Source organism: Talpa europaea (assembly GCF_964194135.1).
Source record: "Talpa europaea genome assembly, chromosome: 7".
Lineage (NCBI taxonomy): Eukaryota > Metazoa > Chordata > Mammalia > Eulipotyphla > Talpidae > Talpa > Talpa europaea.
In genome coordinates this window covers 122,101,508-122,124,293 of record NC_140074.1, presented here as the reverse complement: position 1 = coordinate 122,124,293, position 22,786 = coordinate 122,101,508, and the positions used below count along the sequence as shown (strand labels likewise).

The window sequence follows — 22,786 nt, the reverse complement described above, 5'->3', positions numbered from 1 at the left end:
CCAGGACTGTTCCTTGCCTGCTTGATCTTTGCCTTTGCTGTCCCCCCTCCTGAAATGCTCTCCCTTTCAACCCACTCTCCTAACCATTCTCAGCTTAAGTGTTGTTGTTTTGCTTTTTAAATTGGTTACAGAGATCTTAAGCTTTATATATAATGAATGCCTAGAAAATATGCACGATAAGACAGGAAAGAAGAACTTGCCCTCCAGACCATAATTAAATCCATGTTGCATTGAGATGAGAGGAGACAAACCCATCAGAAGACAGAATAAAGAATCCAGAAATTAGGCCCACTGCATATGAAATTCTAATATGGAGTATAGTGGGGGTTTTAAGTTAATTGAGGAAAAAAAAAGATTTGGGGGCCTCTCTGGCAACGCAGGGGTTAAAGTCTCAGCATTATCAAGCTATCCGCAGCCACTGCTGCATGAGTTCGATCCTTGGCCAGGGAGCTGACCCACATTGCACAGAAAACCCCTCCTGTCTCCCTGCTGTTCCCCTCAGCAGTGTATCTCAGTAGATCAGCCTGTTCTGCTACCCACTCTCTGGTGAATCCTCTCACCCCCGCACCTCAGGCTTACACCTTAGTTCTTGTATGCATTTGAGAAAAAAATCTTTAAAAAAAAGGTTTTGTAATAGCATACCTTCCAAACTGAAGAAAATCTTATATGGTACACAAAAATGACCCTCGAATGCGTCAAAATTTTCAATGTAAAAATAAGTTCATTTAACAATTAGTAGATAAATTCTGGAGACTTGATATACAACATAGTGATTATGAGCAAACTTTGAATGAACTTCAAGGTTGTTTTATAAGCCTCAAAGTTGCTAAGGGACAGGATCTTAACTCTTCTCAACGTAAAAAAGAAGTGACAAATATGTGACATGTTAGAGGCCAGCTAAGTCTACTGTAGTGATCATACTGCAATATACAAATGCATCAAGCCAACATTTGCACACCTTAAATTTATACAATCTTACATGCAATGATAACTCAGTAAAAGTAAATCCATAAAACCTTGTGTGAAAATCTAGGAGCCTACATGTACCATGTAAGTGAGAAAATATTGACCAAGATTGAAAACCCAGAAGTTATAACAGAAAAGATCAAAATATTTGACAATAGAAAGCTAAAGAAATTTTGCAATATATATATGCATATCAAATCATCACACTGTACACCTTAAACTCAAACAATGCTATATGTCAATTATGTGTATTGTATGTGTATAATAAAGCTGGGGGAAGTTAAATAAAGCTAGGAAAAAAATAGAACATAAACAGTTGTTAAGTGAACCTGAGATTTATTTAAAAAATTGTAATGCAAATGACAGGGAAATGCAAAATTAATTAAGAATAAGATGTTACTTTATGCTGACCAGTTTGACCAAAACGAAAAAGAGCCAAGATAACTACTTCCTGGCAAAAATAGGGAGAAAGATGCACTCTCAGGCATTGTTGAGAGAAGGAGGTGTACAGCTTCCCTGGAAAGTAACCTGACATCTATTAAAATTAAAAACATGCCTACTCTTTAACTAAGCAAATCCATTTTGGGAATTTATCCCATGAAAACAAAATGGCCAGGACAGATAGATAAGTACACAAGGATGCTGGTGTAGCATGAGTTAGTTGCAGAAACTTTAGAAACTGATGCCCTTCGGTGAATGGTTGAAAAAATGGTGACACAGCTATATAATGGAATATTGTGTAGTCTAAAATAAATAAGAATTCGTGTTTGCATCTGATTTTTTTTTCACTTTGGAATGTGACACCACCTTCTCTTTGATGTGCAAAACATATTTTGGTTATTTGTTAAAGTGAGGTGATCATTATTTCCCCAATTTCACAACAGGATTCACATCTATTTTTAAATCTGACACTGGAGAATTAAGGAATGGGAAATGATCATACCTAAACTATCTACAACAAAATGAAGTTAAAAGGACATGTCCAATTGGGTCTTTTGTGTCCAAAAGTGGCTCTGCTACACATTATAAGTGTTACTGTTTCTGTCTTAATTTTGGAAATACAAATAGCACAATGGGAGAACCTACCTTTTTTCTTGGTTCCCCTCCCTCAAAAGACAAATCAACAGAAACTTGTTACATAGTAATCAAATAGCACTAGTGGGTACTTGAAACTCAGCAAGCAGCTGGCCTCAAGTTTTCATGGACATCAGGATCATATTTGGGGGTTGGAATGGGCAGGACTGGTGTGGGTGCCATAATCTGCCTGTTGAACAAGCACTCTGGTGGCATTCTGACTCCATTTGAAGAGTTTCCTCTAAAATCAAGATCCACATAGACAAGTGATTTATTTTCACATCCATTTGAACTCTCAGGGACAGCTCAGCATGGCCAAAATGCAGTTCTTGACACCTTCCCAAATTTGTCATCCAGCCTTCCCAATCTCAGCAAATGACCCCACATTCTCCTTGGTGACTCACAGCAGCAATCTGGAAGCCATTCCTGATTCCATCCTTTTCGTCAATCCCAATATCTAATCCATGATCTTCTTGCCAAGTCTTCTTAAATTGCCTTCTCTCAGCCTTGGCCTTGGTCTCTGCTGCTACCTCCATCTATCATCTCTAATGGAATTTGCTGCCATAGCATCTTACCAAACCTCCCCACTTCCATTCTGGCCCTCTTCAATCCCTACTCCATGTATAGGCCCTGATGCAGCTCTTGAAAATGTAAATAGTCACATTATCTTCTTTTCCTAATCTGTCAGACTTCCCTCCTCTTGCTATCATTTCCAGGGCCTCCTGAGTGGGCCAGGTCCTGCTTCCCTTTTCACTTTACTTCTAAGTCCTCTTCCCCCACTTCTTGCACTCCCTTTTATTAGAACTTCAGGACCCAACCCAGTGAAAGAAAACAGGGGGGCCCATGTTCAAAATGAAGAATTTCAGAATGTGACAGGACCTTAAACAGAGTGCATGGCCCTTCCGCGTGCAGAGCCCTGTGCCATAGGCTCCACCTTCCGCCCTGGCTGTGCCTTTGCCTGCAAGCTTCTGCCCCAGTTTGTAACATCCAGCTCTCAGCTCAAATGTCACTTTGTCCAGAGGTGTCACCTGATTGTGGTTGAATTTAAAGTAGCCTCACCCCATTCCTCTGTATTCTATCACCCTCTATCACATTGCCTGGGTTATTATCTTCCCAGCATGTGGCCCTTTCTGAAGTGATCTCAGTTGTTTACTTGTGTAGTCAGTCTCTTCTTACACTCCTCCTTCCTCCCCGCAGCCCCACCAGAATGTAAACTTGATGAAGGACCTTCCAGCTGTGCTCACCTAGATATCACCAGCACCTAGAGCAGGGCCACTTCAGACCAAGCAGGTGATAAATATTTGATGAATAAGGAAATGAATATGCTGAAGAATGCACTGCAGGAAACTGGTCTATCCTGGTTGCCACTTACCACAGGGGAGTCCTATGGACTGTGAAGCTGTTGTTTTTTTCCTGTGAACTGCATTTGAAAGGCTTTGGGGGGGGGGGATCCCTGGTGGTGCAGGGTTAAAGACAGGGCTATCAAGCTACTGCCAGCCTGGAAGCAACCCATAGGGCAGCAGCAGACCTCTCCTGTCTAGCCCGGCTCCTCCCCTCAGCAGTGTATTTCCATACATCTGCCTGTTCTGCTTACTACTCTCTCTGGTGAATCCTCTCACCTCCTGCACCTCTGGCTCACACCCTAGTCCTTGTATGCAAAAATAAATAAATCTTTAAAAAAAAGAAAGCAAGCCTTTGGCCATCATGAATACCAAGTGCTCTTTTCCTCTCACTTCCTTGACTTTATCCCAATGTAGCCACTTAAGTGCCTGTCTTTCCTCCTGATGAGCATCGATGAACAGACTGTGTTTGAAACTTGTATTAGGTGTGTGTGACCATGAACAAATTATTTAAATTCTCAGAGCCTTGGGGCTTATTTTGCCCCATGAGGATCGTTATATTACCAGCTGTTTGGATTACTCTGAGATTAAATGAAGTAATTTCGATTAACAGCATGTAAATATGAAAATGTTTAATAAATGCCCCTATTATTAGTTTAAGAGACGCAGCAGGGGAATGGGAAGGACATGGGGCTCTGGTTCTAGTTTTTCACTTACCATCTATGTGACCTTAGCCAAGTGATAGTAGTGTGCTATTTCACAGTACCGTGGGGGTTGTCAGAGAAAGTTCAAGATGAAAGTATGAGGTGTTCTTCTTTTCCTGAAGGAGCAGTGGGAGGATGTCATAAAGAGGGCTTGGGACTAGCCCCTCAGGTAGCCACCAGGGCCTGTTCTTTCCCGCTCATTGAAGCCCAGACTCTTCAGGAGACACACAATGTCCAAACAAAGACCGTTCTTGGTTCACCATCCCAGCTGCCTCTCTCCATGATAGAAAAGGAGCAAAAAATCTGACTTCACATAAAAACAAGGTACCTCCCTATCCCTCCATCTCCCCATGCAAAAATAAATAAATATAGCTATCTTTTGTATTTTCCATGATATGTGGGTTCCAGCGGATGGGGTTCAGGACATGTGATCCCCAAATATGGCATCTTGTCATATTGAACACTTCAAGCCCATGGAATTTGAGAAATGACATGTGCAGAAAGAACCTTCTGACCTTCCCCTGAAGCAGGTCATACAGCCCCCAGGTGAGAGGAGCCCTCCATATAACCAGAAGAAAGGAGCATCTTTATCGCTGAAGACCAAGGGACACAGGGAGAAATCTGAACAAACAGGCCTTGGTAAGTTTCTGCCAGTTTACTGCACTTAGTTCATACTCTTTGCCCTAGCTTAGTTTTCTAAAACTTTGCACTCTTCATCAAAGCTAGCCTATAACACTGCTCAGGTTTAGCCATTTCTTTGGGTCTTCTTTATGAAGTCTTCCATGTCACTTAAAATTTTATTAAATAAAAAGAAAAAGAAACTAAAAAAAATACTTTCATTAAGTAATTTTATATGCCTTTCTCTTGTGAATCTGTCTTTTGTTCCAGGGTGAATACAAAAGGAAGAATATAAAAGGGTAGAGAAACAGGTATTTTTCCTTTCCTCCATAGCCCTCTGTCAAACTTACCGAACCTGTGCTCGGGCAGGCTGGGGGTTCATAGACTCAGTCCCACTCTTGCTATCTGACTCTCAAGAGTCAGATGGGTAAGCATGGGGGTGGAGAGGTCTGGAGGAAAAGAGGGCCTCCTAAGCTGCCTGATTCTTCCTCCTTTGCCTGTTGTCCTATCCTTCTCCTGCTCCCACCAGCCATTCACTTCAGCCTTTACAGTGGTGCGCTTTTTCCAACCCAGTTCCTACTGAACAAATTTCTAGTCTGGTGGCAGGAAGCAGAGGGAGACATGGGGGCCTGGGGTCAGGAGGACCCTGTTTGAACCCAGGCTCCACTTGTTCCTAGCAAATGACCTTGGGCAAATACATGTCTCAGTTTCCTCACCTGGAAAACGTGGAAAAGTAGTACCTACGTGATCATAGTACCTACTTCACAGGGTCACTGCAAGCACTGGATGAAGTAATTCATGTAAAGGAGGCTCTCCTTTAACTGTTTTCTTTCTTTTTTTTTTTTTAAAGATTTATTTATTTATTTATGCAAGCACTGGGTACAGTCAGAAGTGCAGGAGGGTGAGAGAATTCACCAGAGCCAGAGTGGGGATCAGAGCAGGCAGAAGGACCGAAGTACACTGCTGAGGGGAGCAGCGGGCGGCAGGAGAGGTCAGCGCGCCATGTGGGACCTTCCTCCGGTGGCCGGAGAGCAGCCGGGAATCGAACCGGCGCTGCAGAGGCTGCGGGCAGCTTCGCAACCCAGCGCTCAACCGCTGCGCCACCGCGGAGGCCCTTAACCGTTTCCTTAAGGTCTTTTTCTTCTCACACAGGCCATGTCTTGCAGCTGCGGATAGCTTTACAGTGCTGTGCTTAACCCCTTGTGCCACCAGGGAGGCCCTTTTTGTTTAGTTTTGCGGTGTGGGTACTCTATTTCTTGTTAGAGGTTTCCTTCCAATGTCTGGTAATCCTTTACCACTTATGGATGGGGGTTTCTGAAAGATGGACTTCTCTGTGGGATATTTGGGGAGGTACATGACCTTTATTTGGGAGAGACTCCATCCCTGCTCACATTTTTGGTATGTGTAGTTTTTCTCCCCACTTGGTCAATTTCTCAGAGGGGAATCCTGTGGCCTCCTGCTGGGAGAAGTCTGACTCTCTGACTCGGATGACTTTTACCAAATCTTACCATTTTCAGTACTGTGCCTCCTTTCTTAGTTGTAGGAGATATTTAAAGTCTCTCTGGCTCAGGGCCTCCCGGGTGGCGCAGCGGTTGAGCGCTGGGTTGCGAAGCTACCCGCAGCCTCTGCAGCGCCGGTTCGATCCCCGGCTGCTCCCCGGCCACCGGAGGAGGGTCCCACATGGCGCGCAGACCCCTCCTGCCGCCCGCTGCTCCCCTCAGCAGTGTACTTCGGTCCTTCTGCCTGCTCTGCTCCCCGCTCTGGCTCTGGTGAATTCTCTCACCCTCCTGCGCTTCTGACTGTACCCAGTGCATGTATAAATAAATAAATCTTTAAAAAAAAAAAAGTCTCTGGCTCAGCCTGTCCAAAGGGGAATTGTCCAGCTTGTACCTGGTTGTGAAGTTTAGATTTAGCAGATTTACAGCTTCTTAAGCTGCCTGGTAATCCGTCCTCCTATTTTCAGCCCTGTCCACACCCTCATGGTTGCTGGTACCTGGTCATTCCCATTACTGAGTCTTTCTGAGGCACCTCAGTGTCACTCTATTTGTTTCCTGGCTTCCTCACTCCAAAACTTTGCTTTCTCTAGTCTCCTAAAACCATTTCCATTTATCTGTGCTCTCCAACTTCCAAAATGTTGACATCTCTTGTCTGTTATTCTTTCTTCTCCAGGACTCTGTTCATGTGCCCTCTGTTTATGTGCTCTAGTCATCCTTTTGGTGGTATTTGGAGAGGTAAAAGTGTAGAGTGTAAACATGTGATTCAATTGCCACATTTATCCTCAAGTCTCCACAATGTTTAAATTATGAGTGTTCTGCCTTCAGGTAGGGAACTCTTCACTGCTTAGAACGATGTTCTGCTTGGACTGGGGGTTGTTACTGCAGGCTGTGGCAACAGAAGATACCCACCCTTCCTCCAAAAAAAATCACATTCCATTCGACTCTCTCACGGTAGGATTAGGGCCATTTTCCATTACATGATTTCTGTCAACTGCTCTTTTCAAAAGCAGGGAAGTCCTGCTACTCCTATGTGTCCTATGTATTTTGGCTAAGAGAGCTGGGTGGGTTCCTCAGGAAGGTCATAGGATGGAAAACTCTGATTCATAATCCTCACAAAGTCAATGCTGAGCAGAAAGAGTAGAGAATCCCCAAATTCAATTTATTTTATAAAAAGGAAACTGAAGCTCAGGGAACTTCAGTTGATTCGGATCAACGTTGATTCCCCAAGAAATACTCTCAAGAGAGTGCTTGAAAATGCCAATTTCTTGGCAGTCACTGGACCTTTGGTTCCCGCCTTCCGCCGCCCCAAGGCTGCAGTCTCCCCAGCTACCCTTGGGTCAACGGTCTGTTCAGAGAACATCCCTCTCACCACTGCACCCGGGTTTGTTTTTTTCCCCCAACATTCGATAATATATAAAATGACGTAGTTACATTACGTATGTAGGAATGCATTTTGTGTGTCTTACAGGACTGTAAATTTAGGAGCGAGGTAACCTTCTTGGCTCAATCACTCTTTCATCCACCGGGAAAACCGGGATGCAAAACGACGTCATCTGGCCCTACCATCCGCGCTTTCCACCGACACATTATGCCGTTATTCGGTGAATAAAGCAGAGGATGGGCTTTTCACACACATGAATGAAAAGAATAAAATAAAACAGCAGACTCGGGGAAGCGGGCAGGGGGAAAACACCCGGACCCCGGCGCACCGCGGCCCCTTGACCTTTCTCCCCGGAAGCGCTCGCGGGCCTCCGGGCGACTGCGCAGGCGCGCCCGTCGGGGTCGCTCTGGGCCGCGCGCGGAGCCGAGACGCGAGGGCAGGTTCCGCCTCCAGGGCTGAAAGGCGCCTGCGCCGGCGGTGCTCCCGTCAGGACGCGCTTTCTCGCCTCCTTTCTCCCTCGCTTGCGCGCGCCGGGTGGGCGTGGGAGTAGGCGGGGAACAGGGGAGGGGAGCGAGGGGGCGGGTGTCGCGGAGGGAAGGAGCGAACCGGAGAGCGTCGTCCTGAGAGGAGTGAAGGCGGCAAAATGGCGGACCGCTTCTCCCGCTTCAACGAGGACCGAGACTTTCAGGTAAACACGGGCGTCGCCGAGGATCCGGGGACGGCGCTGGCGAGCCGGGACCGCCTCTTCCCCCGCGCCCAGCTCTTTTTCCTTCCAGGCTCTGCTCGGGCTTACGGACCGGCTCGCTCTTCGCCCGCCTCCGATTCCTCCCGGGGCCTCCCAGCTCAAGGCGAGGCCGCATCTCCCTTCATCCCCTGTTCTCTTGCGTCTTCAACTTAGGCGGCCGGGTTGGCGGCTTCGGTCTTTCTGGGTTTCCGAAAGCGGAAGCCCAAGTCCCTGGCGGCTGAGGGGGGCTGCGTGCGCCCCTCGAGTCTGCCCGGCCCGTGGAGACTCACTACTGGCCCCCAGGGTGGGAAGGATTGGGTTGGGAGGGCGCGGGGCTGGTATCCCCGGGTCCGGGACTCCGGGTCTCCCGGATTTCGCTGGCACGGCTCTTTTTGGGGTTCTGCTCCCCCTTTCCTCCCTATAATAAATAAACCTCTTTCATTGTCTGTGTTTCCATCTCCTAGTCTAGCAGAGGGTGCTTTAGCTCTCACACGCCTTCTTGCTTAGTCAGTCAGACGTTGAGATTTCCCCCGGGTGTAAATGTTGCTGTTGTTATTAGGCACTTAATTGGGCTTGGAAACCCGTAAGTTACAGGACCGTGGTCTGTGTAAGCTTAACCCCAAATCCTCCCTCGAAAGAAGATTGATAAGAAGCATAGTGATTAGTGGACTTTCCAAGCGTGTGCTAACTAGTGCCAAAAGGGTCATCCCTTTGGTAACGGAGAAAGATTTTTCTTTCTTCAGCCGCAAATTTAAGGAAAAACGTCCTTGTAATGGCAAACATGGGGGGGGGAGGGGATAAAGACCAAATTAGGATAACTCATCTTCTCGCTCTTTAAAATGCCTTCCTGTCGAACACTTACCGCAGAAATCTGGGAGACTAAAAGGGCTTTATAGTAGAAACATTTCGATTGTAAAATACATTCTCCGTCTCCGTCTCAAGCCCCTGCATTACTACCGCATATCCTGGCAACAGCAATTTGGGTCAGGGAATGAGCAAAAGTCAAGTTTTTACTCCGCTGTCGAGCTTCCGCAAAGTACCACGGGGATACCTCTGCGATGCTGGGGAAGGCGGGTTGAAGGGCTTAAACTCCCGGGATGACTGGGTCGGTAAATAAACAGGTAAAGCAGTTAATCCAGCCCTGTTGACAGTCTAGTGTGTAGAACGCGTATGAGAAGTTTTGCAGCAGTAAGGAATCTGGGGGCTGTTGAAAAGCCTTGTGATCATGCGCCTGCTGTTCAGCTGCAGCGCAATACAGGATCTCAAGGTGTTTAAGATAACCAGGTCCAGAGAAGTTGAACCCCTTTGAACCCTCGAGAAAGTTGTGGGTTGTTTTGTTGTTTTTAGCGAGGACCAGAAAACATGAGTTGGCTGCAAAGTGTGGGCATTATTGGTACTATTTTAGACATGTTGATGACCAAAACCTCCAAGTGCTTTCCAGAGAGAATTTCAAGGTGACCTAATAAAATTCAAAATAGATAATATAGACTTTTTAGTCTGGAGGGAAAATGACTTAACCTCCGAATTTCAGCTTTAAACAAAGCCAAACAGGATTGCAGGGTCTTGAAAGAAGATTTTGAAAACTGTATAGGGCCTCCCTGCTGGCGTAAGGGGTTAAGACACAACCTGTGAAGGAGTCCGCAGTCTCTGCAGTATGAATTCGCCCCTCCACCGGCCAGGGAGCAACCCACATGGCACAGCAGACCTCCGCCCGCAGCTCCCCTCAGCAGTGTATTTCGGTCAGTCTGCCTGTTCTGTTCCCCACTCTGTCTCTGGTGAATCCTCTCACCCACTCACCCCCACACCTCTGGCCTGTACCCCAGCTCTTGTATGCATAAATAAATAAATCTTTAAAAAAAAAGAAAGAAAATTGGATAGTTGAGTATGAATGATGCCACCTGAGAAAACTGATGTTAAGCTTCTACCTTTTCAAGTAAGATGACTTTCTCTTCTGATGCTTTGGTGGGGTTTACATAAAAATCTGCTTTTAGTTGCCTGGTAGTCCTTTTAAGTACTACGTATTTTAAATTTATTTCCTGCTTTTATATTGGAATAACTAACTCTTGCTGTTTGGGGTCAGTCAGGACTTTTTTTTTAAATTCAGATCCCTAGCATCATGGGTAAATAGGATATTGGAAATGGAAACCTTTTAGACAATTACAAGATATTAAAACTTTTGTGAATGTGCTGACATTTCTTAAAAAGATTCATTAAAATACTTAGAGTGGCATTTTTTCCTGGATGTTTAAATAAAGGGAAAATATCATTTCATTAATGATATTTTTTGATTTAACGTTACTGGAAAGAAAATGTACTAGAATGTTCCAGAGTATAATGTATCTGAAACATTTTTCAAGGTCAGGTTATTCAAAATCTCCTTCTAAGATTTTAAGTGATAAACAAGGTGAAGCCACTGAGTACACTGTAAAACAAATCCAAAGTAGGTCTCCAAACAGTGCTTATATCCTGTTGCTTTAAATAGATCTTATAGCTCTGGAAATTTTTCTGTGCATCTTTGGTAAATTCTAGGTGACTGTCATTTTCTTTGCATTTGATTTCGCAAGATCGCTTGGAATCGTTAAATTCCGCTCTCTGCCAGTTTATCATCAAGTGCAGATTTGGGAGAGTTTGAATGTTGTCCCTTGAATTTAGTATGGAGTTGGCGGTGGAGTCACTATTAAATTTTGTGAATATCTAAACTTCCAGAGGTGTTTTATGTAGTGAAGAGTTTAACTGTGGCATTCCTCTTGAAGCATTTATGAATATAAAGAATAATTATCAAGGACAAATATTTTAAAAAATTGCTAATTTCACTATAATAACAAAAGGCTATTTCTGGACTTTACATGTATTGTCTCATAACTTTGACAATAACTCTATGAGGTATATACTGTTTTTAAATGAGGCAGCTGAGGCACAGAGAAATAACCTGGTCAACAGCTGGTAAATGGCAGATCCTGAATTCAGACTCTGGCTTTTTGACTTTTGAACCGTTATCTCTACTGGCAATTATGTATTTCACATAGCTGTTGTATAACTGAGTCATCAAATACAGAGAATAAACTTACAGGTCACAAAGAATAAATGAGCTTTTAGAGGGGTGATACAATTACAGCTTTTACTTTGTTCTGTTTCCTCCAGATCTGTTTCTGGTAGGTCTCTCAAAGGTTTCTAGGGAGGCTTCTGACAATGATAAATTACATTGTGGCATAGTGGATATATTGTTAACTATTGTTTTAGTCTAGGGTTCTTTTGTGTAGCCTTTTTAAGTGGTATTTTATCTTTGGAAATCTTTGTAACCTAAGCCAATGTATTTTTTTTTTTTGATGTTTTAAGAGTTTAAACTACTTTTAAGAATCTGACCTCAGTTTCTGAATGAGACTTGATTTCTGTCTACATTTACCATATTAAAGTATATTTGTTTACAGAGTAAAATGTTGTACAAATAAAGGAAAAATATATCGGATAATTTAAAATACAGATGCATTCAACACCGAATTACAGGTTTACTAAAGAAAGTTTTTGTACAGTAGTGTACAGCTATGGGGTGTTAAGATATACTGCTTAGCATTTAGTGGCTGCGCAGTTATTAATGATGATGCAGCTGAATGCCAGTGAGAAAATGTTCTTTAGTGTCTGTAAGTACAGAGGACTGATGATTTAAAGTGGACTCATTCCTCCTGTTTTTATATGTTCCTCTGCATTAAATTTCTGATGAAAAGGAACTATGAAAATAAAGCATGAGTAATAAAATAATGACAGATGTTATCGTAAAGGTTTTAGTAAAAATATAAAAATTACCCAAGAATTTTCTATAACCTATATAAGTGATAATGGTACATAACTATAAGCAAGTTGTATATTTATTTAATTTTATGTCATGTTTGTAGAATTCCTCTTTATGTTTCATATATGATACTATGATATGACCTTCAGCTGATTATTGAAACTATTAAGGAGGTTTATAGTTTTAAAATATTTAACTAACAGGCATATTTTCTGTAATGTACTATGTAACTAAGTTAGCATTCTGATGCAGACGTGCCAGAGATGACACATGGGCAAGTGTTATAATCTCTGTTTCCTGGGTTTCTCTCCCATCATCTGGAAGAGATGCCACTAGTTATGAAAATCAGTATCAGCTTTGCATGGGATACTGAAACTTATGCAAAATCATTACTAATCTCTTTCCTATACCTATTTTGAGAGGTGGAAAGGATTGGAACTAAGGTCGTACAAATTTCAAAATATTTATGATGAATTGGCATGGTTATTAACGTATGTGATATCACTGGTTAGTAATTCTCAGGGGTTCAACAGTGACCAAAGTGAGAGCTGTATGAGGGAGGCAGGTTCTTTATTGGTCTTTAAGGCAAAAGACACTTTAAAAATGTAGTGTATATCTGTTACATCCCAGAGAAGACAGAAGTTGGAGTGGAGGAAGAATGGGGTTGGCAAGAACTGTGAATGTAGGGCTGGATGTGATGATATGCTTGTTTTTTGTTTTTTGTTTTTTTATACATACAAGAGCTGGGGTACAGGCCAGAGGTGTGGGGGGTGAGAGGATTCTCCAGAGACAGAGTGGGGAGCAGAACAGGCAGATTGAATGAAATACACTGCTGAGGGGAGCAGCGGGCAAGGCAGGAGAGGTCTGCTGCACCATGTGGGCCAGCTCCCTGGCTGGCTGGGGATCGAATGTGTGCTGCAGTGGCTGCAGTAGCTTCATAGTGCTGCGACTTAACCCCTTGCACCACAAGGGAGACCCACTTGTTTTCTTTTTTAAGATTTTTATTTATTTATTTATTTATTTTTTTTAAATAGAGGCATGTTTTATTTATTTATTTATTCATTTGTTTTGTTTATACATGCACTGGGTACAGTCAGAAGCACGGGAGGGTGAGAGAATTCACCAGAGCCAGAGTGGGGAGCAGAGCAGGCAGAAGGACCAAAGTACACTGCTGAGGGGAGCAGCGGGCAGCAGGAGAGGTCTGCGTGCCATGTGGGACCCTCCTCCGGTGACTGGGGAGCAGCCGGGGATCGAACCGGCGCTGCAGAGGCTGCTGGCAGCTTCGCAACCCAGCGCTCAACCGCTGCGCCACCGGGGAGGCCCAAGATTTTTATTTATTTTTGTGTAGAAGAACTGGGGTACAGGCCAGAGGTGGGGGAGGTGAGAGAGTTCACCAGAGACAGTGGGGAATAGAACAGGCAGATCTACTGAAAATACACTGCTGAGGGGAGCAGCAAGCAAGACAGGAGAGGTCTGCTGCGCCATGTGGGTCAGCTTCCTGGCTGGGGATTGAACCCAGGTGGCTGTGGTGGGCCTTCGTGGCAGTAGCACTGAGGCTTAACCTGTAGGCCCTCAGGGAGGCCCCCCGTACTTATTTGTTTTGAAAGTAGGCATGAGAGACCTAGAAGAAACAAATATAAGGCTGAATATTACAGGACAGTTTCAGTGCCATCAAAATTACAGGGGAAAAAAGTTTCCCTGTTGTATTCTTAGCTTTCATGTAATTCTCATTAAGGTACTGCAGAGGTGTTCTTTTCTGACATTTTTCTCAGGTCTTTATGTTATATAACCAGAATGAAAATCTGTGTGTTAAGTATTTTCAAATATATATAATTAGTATCCTGCTTGTGCTGCTTCATGGCTGAGATATGTTTTCATAGACCTTTTATCTGGGTAAATGATAAAATGAAGAAAAATGTTTTCTTGTGGTGGTAAAGTGGTAACTTGTGGTAAGGGTGGCCATTTTCTGAAAAGGAGTAGTAAAAGTTCCTGTGATTTTTGAATTACTGATTGAAATCTGCATAGAGATTTTATCTTTGTTATTGTGACTTAGTAATTTTTTAATACTTTATTAGTGAAAATGGATTCCAGCTTCAGGTAGACATCCAATTATTAAATTCTGTTTAAAAATCCTTCTCTGAAACAACTTGGTATGTCTCTGAAACAACTTGCTTGTATGTCTGGCATTAATTTTCTTATTAGCATTGCCATTTAGTATTAAGTGAAAGCTGACTCATGGTAATTACCAAGTGAATTACAAATGACCACCACAAATACTGAAAGAAGTCATTGATTTGATATTGCAGTGAATACCAGAAGATGTAATGATTTTCCAATTATAAAAAGTGAATTGTCCATTTAACTATAGAAGTCTAACCAAATGTGCTTAATGCATGTTATATTAGACAATGAAAAATTTAAATAGGACGAGACTGTAAGAATATACTGTATTATCTCACTTAGATAGAATGATTTCTTTGAGCGTTAACAAATACAGTTAGTATTATCAAATTTAATGTATGGAAGAAAAGTACTAAAGTTGCTTTGGTATTGCACATAGGTTAATAGCATGTAAAGTTTTAGTAAGTGCTATGGAAAGTAAGGAATAAAAGTTAGGATCTTAAACAGGAGTTTCCTGTTCCTTGCCTTAATTCCTTTTTTTTTTAATTAAAAATTATTTATGCATACAATAACTGGGGTACAGACCAGAGGTGCGGGGGGTGAGAGGATTCACCAGAGACAGAGTGGGGAGTAGTACAGGTGGATCGACTGAAATACACAGCTGAGGGGAGCAGCAGGCGAAACAGGAGCGGTCTGCTGCGCCATGTGGGTAGCTCCCTGGCCAGCCTGGGATTGAACTCTTTCTTGCTGCAGAGGCTGCGTATAGTTTCATAGTGCTGCATATTAACCCCTTGTGCCACCAGGGAGGCCCCCTTAATTCCTTTTTTACTGACAAGAATGTTCAGGTGTGATAAATCATGTGTTAGTCAGCAACTGGAAAATATCTTTGTAATACTACATTTGGTCTCATCTCATGAGGTTCCAATTATTTGTTGTCATCTTTGGCAATTACATTGATTCAAAGAGGAAATTCATCTTATCTGTTTTACAGAATTGGAATACAAAACAGCTTTCCAGGTTTAAAGTTTTTTGTTTTTTTTTTTTAATTTATTTATCCATGCATACAAGAACTGGGGTACAGGCCAGAGGCATGGGAGGTGAGAGGATCCACTGGAGACAGAGTGAGAAACAGAACAGGCAGACTGAAATACACTGCTGAGGGGAGCAGTGGGCGAGCCAGGAGAGGCCTGCTGCTCCATGTGGGTTGCTCCCTGGCCAGGGATTGAACTTGTGCTGCAGAGGCTGCAGACAGCCTCAGAGCTCTGCACTTAACCCCCTGAGCCACCAGGAAGGCTCCTCCAGTTTTAAAGTTGTAATAGAAAAAAAGTTATTGACCATTTTTGTGAGTGATACTTTAAATGATTATTGAAAAAAATCAGTATTTTTTTTTTTTATTTATTTATTTGTTTTTTGTTTATACAAGCACTGGGTACAGTCAGAAGTGCGGGAGGGTGAGAGAATTCACCAGAGCCAGAGCAGGGAACAGAACAGGCAGACTGACAAAGTACACTGCTGAGGGGAGCAGCGGGCGGCAGGAGTGGGACCCTCCTCCGGTGGCCGGGGAGCAGCCGGGGATCGAACCGGCTGTATTTGCGATTAATTTTTTTAAAGATTTATTTATGCATACAAGAACTGGGGTACAGGCCAGAAGCATGGGGGGTGGCGAGAGGATTCATTAGAGACAGAGTGGGGAACAGAACAGGCGGAATGACTGAAATACACTGCTGAGGGGAGCAATGTGGGTAGCTCCCTGGACGGGGATCAAACTCATGCTGCAGTGGCTGCGGTCAGCTTCATAGGTTGTGTTCCAACCCACTGTGCCACCAGGGAGGTCCTGTATTTGCGATTAAAACTGTGATAACTAGTTTCCATTAAACCAGTGTTAATGTGATGGAGGCAAGTAGAAGGTGTATACAAGGGGGTGATTATCATAATGGACCTTGTGATTTAAAGCTTGGTGGAGAGATAAGTGAAGACTTTTGTTTGGGGTGGAGAGCCGAGGGATCTATTGAAAAATTGAATCAATGAATTTTAGGTTCTGGTGGGGTTCGAGAATTGTTGGAGTGGGAGTACTGGAGTAAATGAACTGAAAAAGATAGAAGATGGTGGTTGAGGAGTACAGTGTCCAAAATAGAGGTTATGAGGGTGAAAATGGCCAACGTAGAATGAGGACAAGATCATTATAGGAAAGAAAGTTAAATAACTGAGCACCAGGATGTTACATCATCATCTAATCTGGACATTAAGATAGTAATATTGATTAGTTGTATACTATCATGGTTTAATAAGTATCCTTATATACATTCTTGTCTGATTCTTCCAGTAACTTAGGTAAATAGAATAGGTAGGTGGTAACTGCAGATAAAGAAATTGGGTCCAGATAAATTATTTTGCCCAGTACAGAGCTGAGTTTGAACTTTTATCTTCTGATTCCTCTTATAGTGTTCTTTTGCTGTGGTATATAGATTAGCCTCTTTTGGAGATGAGGGTTTTATTGTCTACAGAAAGAAAAAATTCTTTCTTTTTAACATGACTGCATTTTCTGCTAGTCAAGTGACTGGTATGAAATAATAGTAGGTTGATCATTAAATATTTTGGTGGTATAAGTTTAATTGGTTATGACTTCTTGCTGGTCTTTTCAGTAATGTAGAGGTCTAACAGATAATTCTATTCCACTTCCAAGCATAAGGCATCATTAAAAAGACAAAAACCAATCCATTTTATTCATCCGTTCCATGGGAGAGGAGAATGGTATTTCTACTGGACACTGAGAAAATAGGGTACTATAAACCTAACCTTAACCACTACTGCATTAAGTACTAGTTGACCATGTATTACATGCCAGACCCTGTGCCAAGGCATTTTGGAGATACTTATTTAAGTAACCATCCAAAACAGGTGGTGGTATCTTACATTTTATAGATGTGGAAACTGAGTCTTCGAGAAATTGAGGGCATATTGTAAACTCAACTTTGAAACTTGATCTCTCCTAAGATGTAACTTTTCCTGGGGTTGCTGATTGTTATTTATATGTGCAGTATAATATAATTCTGCTTCCAAGTGCAGGACAAATGTGAAAACTTCTCTGTTAACAAATTTACCTGTGGTGATTGGCTTTTAGTTGAATTTCTTTCCTTTTGTGTGATACATTGTAAATACTTGGTTTTCTGTGAATCAGTGCAGAATTTTTGTCAAAATATTTGACTAGAGATCTATCATATCGGTCAGTTGTTAAAGAAATATATACATTACTATGAGTCCCATAGGAATTCCTAACTACTGTCTTCCTACCTTTTTGAATGCCTAAGCAATGTTTGCTGTATTTTTGTATGCATTTTGGGAAAAAGTTGATTTCTCCTGTGGGATTTGTTACTAGTTTTTAATGTAGTACTTTTTTTGGAGTCCTTTCTCATTCTAGACAAATTACCCAGAAAATTTGGTATGTCTAACAGATGTTTGTGTATTTTTATTTATTTTTAAGATTGATTTATTTATGCATACGAGAGCTGGGGTACAGGCCAGAGATGCGGGGGGTGAGAGGATCACCAGAGACAGAGTGGGAAACAGAACAGGCAGACTGAAACACACTGCTGAGGGGAGCAGCGGGTGAGTCAGAAGAGGTCTGCTTCACCATGTGGGTTGCTCCCTGGCTGACTGGGGATTGAACTCGCACTGCAGAGGCTGCGGATTGCTTCATAGTGCTGTGCTTAACCCCTTGCGCCACCAGGGAGGCCCATGTTTGTGTATTTTTAGATGAGTGTGTGATATGCACAAATCCTTGATCCAGTGTAATGTGTTTTCAAGTTCTTAGTTATTTGCTGAGATTGCTAACCAATTATCTTTCCTACCAATTTGCATAGAATTAAATTTAGTAAGTGAATTTATTCTGGTCTCAGCAGTGCTTTAAAATAGTAATTGATTACTTTGTACCTTTTTAAACCTCACAATCTATGCAACAATACTATAGTGTAATAATTTGGATTTTACAACTGGGGAAACAAGGATAGGCCTAGAGAGAGGTTTGGTAATTTACCCAAGGTTATACAGCTAACAAATGGTAATGATTGATTCTTGTATATCTGAAGGGATATTTAGTTTTCATACTCATGTACTAGAAGTCATTGCAAATCAGACTATGCAATTATGAAAACAATAGTGAAGGATTGGGAGATTTGAGGTGTTGATCACAGTGGTGGTTCTCTCCATTTAAAAAATTAAAATAAATTTTAAGTGTAGCAACAAAGGGACACATGTAACCTTCCAGAATGTCCATTTCTTTTTGTATAGGCTTTTCCTTCTGAGGCATGTTCTTTCTGAATTGTTTAGGATAGTTCTAGAATTAGCTTAGCTTGAATGTGTAGGGGCAAGGGAGACAAAAATGTTCTCCCCTTCAAATTTGGTGAGAGAGGAGGATTAGGTTTGCTCATTGACGGAATGTGAAGCTATCCTGTTTGGCTCTGTGTACCAAACCTTTTTTGTGCATGGCAAGACATCATAAGTTTTGAATTTATTATTATTTTTTTATTTCTTCATTGCCTGATTATCTATCTATCTATCTATCTATATCTATGCAAGCACTGGGCACAGTCAGAAGTGCGGGAGGGTGAGAGAATTCACCAGAGCAGGGAACAGAACAGGCAGACCGGCGAAATACATTGCTGAGGGGAGCAGTGGGCACAGCAGGAAAGGTCTGCGCGCCAGGTGGGACCCTCGCCGGTGGCTGGGGATGGAACCAGCGCTGCAGAGGCTGCAGGCAGCTTTGCAGCCCAGCGCTCAACTGCTGCACCACCAGGGGAGGCCCAAGTTTTGAATTTATAAAGTTCAAATTATGTTGCTTGTATTGTGAGGTAGGGATACAATTAAAATATCTGCTTAGTGACAGTTGACAGTCTCTAAGAGAATAATGGTCAGTGCCTTGCAAATGATAAATTTTGATTGAAGAAATTTGGAGCAGAGAAAGGCAGGGGTAACTCTTAATAGCTTAACAATATTCATCTTAATAGAGTGAGGGGCTAAAAGATAGGGCTAACATGAGTGGTACAGTATACTGCCAAAGATAAAACTACTTTAAAAATGGTTCATACCAAGAAGACTAGATGGGAAAAGTTAGACAGGATTTAAAACTTTGTATAGTCTGTATAATCCATATGCTAATAATTTAACTATGTCTCAGAATCTTTGGATCTGCCAACTTTGTTGACTATGATTAATATTTTTCATTAATTTTTTTTGTAATTATACTTTTGATAGTTCTAGGAGGAATGAAAGAATACGAATCTTAAATACTGTGTTTTACTATTTGAGAATATGAGCTGTTGCTTATGATCTTCAAAGCACTGTCCTGATAGTTTCCTCGTTTGGTTGTCATTTCACCCTACTAATTACTCTCTAGTTATCATGGGAAAAACAGTGGGACTATGTGGATGCCATAATCAGCACAGGTTAGCAAATAAGATTCCACTCATGGATAAATTTAGGGCATTCCCTGTCTGTTTATATTTATTTTTTATTTTTAAAAAAGATTTATTTATTTATACAAGAACTGGGGTACAGGCCAGAGTCGCGGGAGGGTGAGAGAATTCACCAGAGAAAGAGCGGGGGAACAGAACAGGCAGACAAAACGGAAGCACTGCTGAGGGGAACAGCCGGTGAGACAGGAGAGGTCTGCCACGCCATGTGGGCATCCGGGATCGAACCCGCACTACAGAGGCTGGAGGCCCTGTCTATTTATATTTAAATGATCAGCACAGCTAAATTTATAATAAAGTTTCCACATTTGCCTGTGCTTGGAAGTAGAGTGACATGCAGGTCAGCCAGGTTCTATTCATTTTGTAATTTTGCATTCCTCAGGGAATGAAAAACACCCTCCTCTTTACCCCTTCACCCTCCTCCCCGCCTCAGCAGTTGAGAGAAAGTCATCCTGGTTGTGTATATATGTTGTGTACATTTAAAAATTCTTAACTCTCACCCTCCCGCACTGTACTCTGTGCTTGTATAATTAAATAAATAAATCTTTAAAAAAAAGTTTAAAAAAATAAAAATTCTTAACTCTTTTTGTTTAAGAAAAGTAAAATAGCTTCTGGGGTCTGATCCTTTTAAACTGATTCTTAAATTTTTTGAGCAGCATAAACAAGTATTTCAATTCTGAAAACAGATATGTTTGGAAAGGAGTATTTGATTTAGACATTGTAAATAAGTGTTCCAAGCAGTTATCATTAAAACTAAATTTTAGGAATGCTCTAACATAGGATCTGTGAATTTTCATTAGGGGATGACCAGATTTCATTTATGAAATTTGCCCTGGTATAATTACTATTAGCATTCCCCTTTTCTTTCAAAATGCCCTGGTGTTTATGATAACCCTGTATTATCATCCTAGCTCTAACGGGATTTGAGAGTTCTAAATGAGGTTTTGAAATCAGGGTAAAGCAGAAAAAAATCTCTTCAAATCCCTGCTGAGTCCTTCAGATAATCAGATGCTATACAGACTATTTTTGGAAGGAATGATCTTTAATAAGCCTGAGGTCATCAAAATGACTTGAAAAATCTTATGATGGAAAGATAGGCGAGAAATAAAATATTTGTCATCATCACTACTGCTACTGCTCCTACTGCTGCTTCTACTACTACAGTTTGTGCCCTAGGGGGTTTGAAACCACATTTTATTTTATGTTTTAAAGATTTATTTATGCATACAAGAGCTAGAGTGCAGGCCAAAGATGCTGGGGGAGGAGGGTGGGTAAAAGGATTCACCAGAGATAGTGGTGAACAGAACAGGCAGATCCACTGAAATACACTGCTGAGGGGAGCAGTGGGCAAATCAGGAGAGGTCTGCTGCACCACGTCAGTATCTCCCTGGCCGGGGATTGAACTTGTGCTGCAGTGGCTGCAGATAGCTTCATAGGTTGCGTCTTAACCCCTTACACCACCAGGATGCCCAAAACTGTACCATTTTTTAACCATTCTAAAAATCTTTAATTAGTTTAAAATAAAAACAAATCTTTTAGTTATGGTATAATCTCAAAGTATATTACTAAGCGAAAAAAAAGCAAAGTGCTGAAAAACATGCTTGCCTGCTATCTGAAAGGCAGAGTGGAGAATGCTTGTGTGTATTGTGTATCTTTGAAGGAACCCAGAGGAATTGGAAATGGCGGTTGTCTTTGAGGAGGTTAAATATGTGGCTTACTTTTCACACTTTTGGGTCCATCTGCCCTTTTTGAATGTTGTACTAGAAAATCAAAAAGACAAAGGGAGGAGGGCCTCCCCGGTGGCGCAGCAGGTTGAGCGCAGCACTGTGAAGCTGTCCGCAGCCTCTGCAGTGCTGGTTAGATTCCCCGCCAGCCAGGGTGAAACCCACATGGCACGGCAGACCTCTCCTGTTTGCTTGTTCTGCTCCCCACTCTCTCTGGTGAATCCTCTCACCTCCCACACCTCTGGCCTGTACCCTAGTTCTTGTATGCATAAATATATGTCTTAGAAAAAATAGTGCAGCTTTGGTAGCCGCTCACCCAACTTTTCCTACTACAATGGCCATATAATAACCATGATATAATTGTCAACATTAGGAAATTAACATTGACACTAATGTTTACTCAGCCATATACCTTATTTTTTTTTTTTTGTTAAAGATTTATTTATTTATGCATACAAGAGCTGGGGTACAGGCCAGAGATGTGGGGGGTGAGAGACTTATCAGAGACAGAGTGGGAAACAGAACAGGCAGACTGACTGAAACACATTGCTGAGGAGAGCAGCGGGCGAGACAGGAGAGGTCTGCCTTGCCGTGTGGGTTTCTCCCTGGCTGGCTGGGGATTGAACTTATGCTGCAGAGGCTGCGGATTGCTTCATAGTGCGGTGCCCAACCCCTTCTGCCACGAGGGAGGCCCCATATATCTTATTTTGAATTACACTAGTTTTCCCACTGATTTCCTTTTTCTGTTCAAGGATTTCATCCAGGATTATACATTGATTGCATTGTTATTTCTTCCTTGTTTCCTTGTCTTTTGTGATAACTAGAAGTTTTTTTGCCAGTTCTGCTTTCTATAGAGAATATTGTTTCAGAATTATGGAGGCAGTTATTTTTTTATCTTTGGATTTTGTATAGTATAAAATAGTAGCAGAAATGGAACTTAGAATCTGAAGCCTTTGTGAGTTTGTGATAGTCTATCAGTTTTCTTATTTGTAAAATAAGGATGATAAAAAATTCTCTAAATTCTACTGATTACCATATCCTATATTGATTATCTTGAGAACTTGTTTTAAGATAAGGTTCTGAAGATATTTTGTAAAAGCTAAATGAAACTGTACATGTATATGTATATGGATTGATAACCTTCCTAAAACCTAAAAAAACCAATTAAACCTTTTACTTTAGGATGGTTTTAGATTTAGAGAAAGGTTGCTAAAGCAGAATTTCATATATCTTCTTTGGCCATTTTAATGACCAACAAACGTAGCCCTTAACTTTTTCTTTGAGGAAGGAGCTATCTGATCTTTAAGGCAATTTTCTCCAAAGTGCTATTGTTTTTGATCTTATCCAAAAGTTTACCCCCCCCACCTTTAGAAAAAATCCTAA

The 22,786-nt window shown here is 41.9% G+C and overlaps 1 protein-coding gene across 2 annotated transcripts in view; it reads left to right on the top strand.

Annotated features, from left to right (window-relative positions):
* Positions 1-8,222: 8,222 nt before the first annotated feature.
* Positions 8,223-22,786, top strand: part of GPATCH8 (G-patch domain containing 8) — a gene marked incomplete at both ends in the record, with an annotated part of 79,507 nt that continues 64,943 nt past the window's right edge. For both annotated transcript variants that reach the window (XM_084238886.1, XM_084238885.1), the window contains one exon: positions 8,223-8,267. In XM_084238886.1, coding sequence (XP_084095012.1) covers positions 8,223-8,267 — 45 coding nt within the window. The remainder of the gene's footprint in view (positions 8,268-22,786) is intronic.